The following is a 7,549-nucleotide window of genomic DNA, read 5'->3' as shown; positions in this document are numbered from 1 at the left end:
TCTTCCCCCCCCCCCCAGCAGCCGCCTGCCTTGGCCGCGCTGCGCAGGCGCGTCGGCCGGGCCTTCCCGTCGTGCATTGCGCCCTCTTCTCCTCAGGCAGCCTCCGGGCGCGGCGGGCCGAGGAAGGCGCCGGCGGGCCGAAATGGCGGACGTGCTGGACCTCCACGAGGCGGGCGGCGAGGACTTCGCGATGGACGAGGATGGGGACGGTACGGCCGGGGTGGGGGCGCGGCCGCCTTGTCATTAGCCGTGGCGCGCTCGGGAGGCCTCACAACAGCCCTGTGAGGTAGGCCGGGGGCCGCATTCGCTCGCAGTGCGGCCGGCGGCGCTGGCTGAGGCGGGCGCGGGGCAGCTCGGGCAGCCGCCCTGCAGAGTCGTCCGCTCTTTCTCTTCTTCTTTTTTCATCTGTGGCCTTCTCCTTGCCCTCTCTTCAGCCGAGAAAGAGGCCCGGGGCGGCTTACGCGGAGGAGCGGTGGCGGGACACCCGCTTCCCCGGGGTTGCCGCGTAAGAGACACGGCACGCAAGGAGAAGGGCTGGGGAGGGAGGAGGAAAAGCGCAGAACCCGGGTCTCGCGGGGGCTTTTTCGGGCAGGGAAGGGCGGCACCAGCACTCTCGTTCATGTTCTTATTTATGTATTTGGGCAGCAGCCCAATGCGGATAGGCAGCTGCCTCTCCAGCGCAGGGCGGGCGGAGCGGACCTTCTCCTCCGCGCTCTGGCTGCCCTGCGTTCGCGGCTAGACGGCCCGTTTCGGCTGTCTAGCCGTGGGGCTTCAGAGCAACGCGGGGGGAGGCCGGCCGGCTGGCCGACACACAGGAAACATCCTACCGGCGCTCCCACGCTCCCTGCCCCCAGGACGCCCCCCTTTGCCCGGCTCAGTGCTGCCCTTCCGAGCGCGGAGCCTGGGGACGATCCGTGCCGCCTGCACAGGGTAAGTAAGGGGAGCGGTGGTGGTTTTCCGGGAACCAGACAGTCCTGTTGCTGTCTAGGCACTGCCTAGTGGCCATAGGACTGGGCCCTTATTCTGTGCTGTTCAATAGCCAAAGCAATCTGGGCAGTTCACAGAAACCCCCTATTGCAGAGGAGCTTCTGATATATCCGTGTTGCAGAGGAGTGTGGGGCTGAGGCTGTGGGGTGGGAGGAGAGGCTGCTTGGTTTTTACTAGAGCCCCCCACATGGTCCACCAAGCAGAGCCCAGGCGCAGCACAGTGGCTCAGGCCAGAGGACGTATGCTAAGACAGCCTCCCCCAACCTGCTGACCTCCCAGGTGTTTTGGACCACAGTGCTGGCTGGAGGGTGCTGGGAGTTGTAGTCCAACACAGTTGGAAAGTACCAGGTTGGGGGAGGCCACGCTAAGAATTAAGGAACAGCATGCCTCTGAGCACACGCTTAGCCCAGGAGGTTATGGCAGGTATAAATCCACTTGCACAAAATCTACTCCCAGCAACCTAATTTTTTTTTGCGGGGGCAGGCTTTTTAGTTGTTGCAGTTGTTAAACAACTGGGAGCCAGAAACTCCTGCTAATCTGCTGCAGATCACCCAAAGACCTATCAGCAGATCCCAACGTGCCGCCTTCTCGCCCCATCTCGTTGGAATCCATACCTCAGCCCTGTAAGTCGGGTCAGTGTGGTTACCCTCGTGTTGCAGAGGGAAACGCTGAGGCTGAGAGCGGGGTTTCTCTAAGGCCAGCTGGTGAACTTCGGGGCGTCCTGTTTTATAGCTTCATTTTGTACCTAAAGTTTTCAGCTTTTCTTTCATTTCCACCCTATCCACCCCCTTTTGCGTCAGCTGGCAACACAGTAGTGTATAACGCTTTGGCATGTGTATCGTAGTGGATGAGATCCAGACCTTGTTATTACATGCATTATCCTGAGTATTCCTTATGGTACAGTTCTCAGAGGCAGATTACTCTTATTATCCCCATATTGGAGAGGGGAAAGAAATGGGCTGAGGCTATCCCATGCCATAATAGGACAGCTGAGAGATTCAAACCTGGGATTCCCTATTTGTAGCTCATCTCTTCTTCAGTGCGATTCCCCCTGCCCCTTCTGTGACTACATAGTGGTATTTGAACACTCTTTGGGAGTGTTCAAAGCCCTTCATGTGCACTTTCCCAGTAATCCTTACAGCAACCCTGTGAGGTAGATCAATAGTAATATCTTCATATTGCAGATGCAGGGGGGGGGGGGCTGAGGCCTCTCTCGATTACGGCCACCTCCTGAGGGAGTTCCTGGCAGAGGTGAGAGCTGAGCCAGGGATGTCCTCATTCAATACCTCAGGGTACTTGCTCTCCTCACTGGGCATGTTTTCTCAAATTTAGTCATCCCTGAAATGGGTGCACAGAGGAGTCCAGCCCCACAACCTTGTTATGCATTTGTGTTGAATGGTCTGTTGACCCAGCCATGTTTGATCTCTTTGCAGAAAGCATCCACAAACTGAAGGAGAAGGCAAAGAAAAGGAAAGGCAGAGGGTTTGGGTCAGGTAAGGTCTTGCATATGTTGCTCTGGTGTGTGTTAATCTTAACTTGCCTACTGTTGTTGACAGATTCCATTGGCACCTGCTCTGATCTTTAGCAGGTTGCCTTTCCAGTCTGCTGCTCCGCTTGTTCAGTGGGAACGCTGGGCAATTAATTTTTGCTGGGCTTGGTAGCCAACTCCAAACTTATGCTTGCCACCAACCTGACAGGGAGGGGCACGGTCTTGTTTCTGACATCACCTTGAGCTTCAGAAGCACTCAGAGCTCCCCCAAAACCCAGTACATGGTGTAGTGGCTAGAGTGCTGGACTGGGAGTCGGGAGATCCGGGTTCTAGTCCCCACTCGGCCATGGAAGCTCACTGGGTGACTTTGGGCCAGTCACATACTCTCAGCCCAGCCTACCTCACAGGGTTGTTGTTGTGAGGATAAAATGGAGGAGGAGGAGGATTATGTACGCCACCTTGAGTTCCTTGGAGGAAAAAAGGCGGGATATAAATGTAATAAATAAAATAAAATACAACTGCAGGGCTGAGCCTTGGTGTCACCTCCAGCCCCAAGCTGGTGAGGAGGAGGAGATGTGTGCCTCTCGCCAGAGAAGGGAGGGACACCCCTCATGGCCACAGTGGTAAGCAGGAGTGTGGACTCCTGAAGGGGAACAATATAAGGTTGAAGTACCCCTGGAGGAGACCCAGGGGAAGCCTTCACTGCAGCTCATGCTTAGTTTCTCACAGTTCACCTAAAAGAAGGTGAGTCTTGTTCAGCACTGTTAATGCTTTCTGTCCATCTAAAAGGTATTCTCTGCGTTTTTCTTTGTGTGTCTGTGTGCACGACATGCGTGTGATCAGAGGAGGGTTCCAGGGCTCGAGTTCGTGAGGACTACGACAGCGTGGAGCAAGATGGAGATGAGCCGGGTCCTCAGAGATGTGAGTATGTGTCCGAAGAGCATGTTGTCCTCTTTCCCCCTGCCTCAAATACTGGCAAATAACCTTCTTGTAGCGACTGTGTGGGATGGCCCTCATTTTGTCTGAGCACAACTGAGGGCTCTTTGTCTCTCGGACTCTGTTGCTACAGCGGTAGAGGGCTGGATTCTCTTTGTCACGGGGGTTCACGAGGAGGCCACAGAAGAGGACATTCACGATAAGTTTGCAGAGTTTGGCGAAATCAAGAACCTCCACTTGAACCTTGATCGACGGACCGGCTACCTGAAGGTAGGGGAATGGGTGCTGTTGTATTTTTTTCCTAGGTTCCCTTGTGGAAGTGGAGGAGCAAGGAACACTGCCATAAAATAGCCCTACAGCTCCCCAGAGCTTCAGGTCTGCCCTGCATGGGCCCAGGCAACAGCACTGCTGGCTTCCAGAAGCCAGGGAGATGGACGTATTGGTGGTGGTGTTGATTTTGTTATTTGTAGAACATTGACAGTCGCTAGGGGTTGTATATAAAGCAAAATAGAGACCAGCCCTTTCCACAGGTTCCTCCTAAGAGAACACACACGAGGGAAGGGCAATGGAATGAAAATGTAAGAGGAGGGAAGTTGGGTTTGACAACGTGAGGTTGACTTGGTGGGAATTTTAATTGGGACCAGGCTGATCTTCCCTTGCTGGGACAGAGGGGTCACAGCGTTTCTGCAGCCCTCAGTCTCTGGCTGTTGACTGAGGCTAGATTGTCCGTGTCCCCACTTCTGTACCGGTAGGGCAACTTCTCCCAAGCTGGTGCCCTCCAACTGTGCTGGACCGCAACTCCCATCGTCCCCAGCCAGCATGGCCTATGGGTGCTGCAGGGCTATGATCTGCCAAGAGGACAAAGATGACAACTTCAGACCTAATTGGGGTAGCGCGTGGGCGGGGAGGACCCCTTGATTTCTGAAAATGCTGATGCTTGAGATGAAGCTTGTAAGGAGAATGGATCGTCCTGTTGTGGCCTTGCTTCTTGACATGCGCTTGCCAACACTGAGTGCCGTTAAGTGGAAGAAGTGCTGGGATGGACAAGGGGGACTGGCCAGGGGAGGTGTTTCCGGGTGACTGATGTCTCTTCCGCCAATTGTGCTTGCGTCTCGTAGGGTTACACGCTAGTGGAATATGAAACCTACAAAGAAGCCCAGGCAGCCATGGAGGGGCTGAACGGGCAGGATCTCATGGGGCAGCCGATCAGCGTGGACTGGTGCTTTGTCAGGGGGCCTCCGAAAGGAAAGCGAAGGTGAGAGTTTCCCAGTGGCAAGCGGGAGGAGGGAATTGAGCGTGATTAACATGCCTTTCCTCACAGTGAACCAGGAGGAGCTGGTGCTTACACTTAACTCACATTCCATGGCTCTGGATTTGCCACAGCCAGTAATGTCTCCTGGATAAGGGGTTGGCAGTGTGAAGTGAAGCAGAAGAACAAACGGCTACTCAGACTAAGGTCTGGGTATCGCCAGGTCTCAGTCTCTGATCTTGCAAAATAGAGTTTGAGCCCCGCAGAAGAAACTCAACTTGCATACTTTTAGATACCAGTTCTGTACAAATTGTTTGTCCTCGCAAAGTTTGAGGCTCGCTGTCATTATCCCCATTTTACAGAAGGGGGGTTGCGGCAAAGTGGAGATCTGGTTCAAGGAGATCTGTGAACTGGTTCTGAGGCCCAAGCAGCAAATGAACCCAAGCACCAGGTCTAAGTGCTATCCGCTTCTCAGTCAAATAAACATTTGTGTTGACACGTATCATGGCACTTTTTCTTTTTTTTACTTTGGGGGCTGCAAGATCTTGGTCTTTTCCCAGCAGCCAACTCCGTTCTTAAGCGATCTGCTCCCAACTATTAGCTGGCTTTAGAATTGTCTTCTGTCTGTGATAGTCTTGTTGTTGTTGTTCAGTCGTGTCCGCCTCTTCGTGACCCCATGGACCAGAGCACGCCAGGCCTTCCTGTCATCCGCTCTCTCCCGCAGTGTGCTCAAGTCCATTGCATCGGTGATGCTATCTAGCCATCTCATCCTCCGCCATCCCCTTCTCCTTTTGCCTTCAGTCTTTCCCAGCATCAGGGTCTTTTCCAGAGAGTTTTCTCTTTGCAGTGATAGTCTTGATGGCATGATAAACTGTGTTTCTCCAGCAGAGACCTAATCGATGTCAACCGTCCTATTACTTTCTTAGAATTTGCATATGTGGAGAAACTCGAAGCACAATTTAATGGGGCTCTCTCTCTCTTCCCAGGGGTGGCCGTAGAAGGAGCCGGAGTCCTGACCGGAGGAGGCGCTGAAGCGGGGCCCTTTTTTATCTTTTCCATGGTGTAAAATTATCCTTGGAGAAACTGAGGAGGACACCCGTGTGCCCACCCATCCCCTCCTGGTTAATTTTGTATTTGCCCAGTTGGGTTATTTCTTTATTTTTATCCATCTCTGTATTGATGTCTGAAATTACTTGGGATTTTCTGTTATTTGCATACTTTAATGCCCCCTCCCCTCTCTCTCAGGAGAGATTCATCTCTTTTTTAGCCTGAGAGGGGACCCTTTGAAAAACAACATTTGGAATAAAAAGGCTATGGATTTTTTTAAAAAAACAACAACACAACTTGTGTTTAACATCTTTGTATGTGTGTGAAGGAAAACGTGTTCCAAGGGGCTTAGACGTGGAGTGGCTTCGATGTAATCTACGCAGGTTACATTTAAGCATGTGTAGTCTACTAGTTTCCCCCTGCAAGGGCCTATTTTAGTGGTCAGGTTGGAAAACTGCCCTTGTGTAGTCGCAAAAGTGTCTTCTTTAACTGTTCTTGTGGTTGGGTTCTCAGAAGCAACCATAAACATTCCTGAACTACCCTTGTTCATGAGTCTGCAAAAGTAGCCTTCTCACGCATGACTGTATTAGACATTTGTGGTGCATCAAAGGCCCAGAAGGGAAAAGAAAAGTGCCTGTTCCCAGTGTTTGGTTGTCTGGAGTTGATTCTCATTCACCCTGAGCGACTAGGCAGATAGTGCTTCACAAGTCTGCTCCATGCCTGGGGCTGTACTTGTTTCATGTCTCTTTTGTTATGCAACATGTGTACCCAGTTTGGCCTCTTGTGCCAATCCAGCAGTTTTCACTCCCCAACCCTTAAGGCTACAGAGAAGCCAGAAAGGGCTTATACCAGGGGGTGAGGGTTCAGGACTTACACAGCATTTCCCCCACCTTCCCAAACACAGCTACTAGAAGCAAAATAAATGTATTTAAAATGTATGTGTACATAATATGCACAAAAGTCCCCAGTTTGTGTAACTTATGCAAGGGACAAAATCTGGTGTGTGGGGGGGAATTTATCGCTCTTGTTGTGTAGAATGTCCCATTTTCCTCAGATAGTCCCTTGTGCCCTTGATCAGATGCTGAAAATGCATAAAAGTGAGCAAGCTTTCAGATTCCCCAGAATTATCTTCACGATGGATGCTGAGTTCAAAAGGATGTGCGGGGGAGGATGTGCTGAGCATGATGGGAGCCCCCCAATCTGCAGTTTTTAATAGTTGGAACGGAATCCCGCTTGGCTGTTACCAAGGGGGAATAGCCGTTGCTTCTCAGTTCCAATAGCCCTTGGTGCAGTCTCTCAGCATTAAGCATGGCTAGCCTCAGGAAGTCTGCGTAATGCCCTTTCTGTTCAGTTTTTGGAAGACTCTCACACTGCAGATGGGGGAGGGGCTTTTCTGTTCACCCAACATCCTTTTCTCTCCCTCTACTCCATTTTTTTGTGTCATCTGAAGAAGCCTAATAGGGTTTTGATGAACCTGGAGAGCTTGTTCTTTAAAATCAGTAATTCCTACTAAATGTATAGCACTTCGTATAGAAGCCCTCTTCGAAGTAGTACAGCAAGTAGCTTTGGCCATTGGCTGGCACTACTGCTTTACAGGATCAAAATCCTGCACATTCTGCTTGTCCCGCAGCTGGGCTTTTCCTTCGGTTTTCTGATCTTCCTTGCCTGGGTAAAAAAGGATGATAAAGCTGGCAGGGAAAGGCCATCTGGCCCTCAGTTTCTCTGATATTTGAGCTTGCCCCCAGTTCTGCTTCCTCTCTCCCCACCGAATGTGACATCACCATCCTGAAACCACTCACATGTAAACATTAATACAAAACGGCTCTTCCCATAATAAGTTG

The 7,549-nt window shown here is 51.7% G+C and overlaps 1 protein-coding gene across 1 annotated transcript; it reads left to right on the top strand.

Annotated features, from left to right (window-relative positions):
* Positions 1-58: 58 nt before the first annotated feature.
* RBM8A (RNA binding motif protein 8A) lies at positions 59-6,004 on the top strand. Its single transcript, XM_084823977.1, has 6 exons — positions 59-209; positions 2,421-2,480; positions 3,320-3,397; positions 3,546-3,682; positions 4,531-4,667; positions 5,648-6,004. Exons 1-6 carry the CDS (start codon positions 143-145, stop codon positions 5,691-5,693), a joined length of 525 nt encoding a protein of 174 aa, XP_084680103.1. The 5' UTR covers positions 59-142; the 3' UTR covers positions 5,694-6,004.
* The last annotated feature ends 1,545 nt before the right edge of the window (positions 6,005-7,549 follow it).

Source organism: Heloderma suspectum, chromosome 17 (genome assembly GCF_057233095.1).
Source record: "Heloderma suspectum isolate Gila_16-S chromosome 17, 16-S_ref, whole genome shotgun sequence".
NCBI lineage: Eukaryota > Metazoa > Chordata > Lepidosauria > Squamata > Helodermatidae > Heloderma > Heloderma suspectum.
The sequence above is the reverse complement of the archived record's forward strand: the minus strand, read 5'-3'. Positions and strand labels throughout refer to the sequence as shown.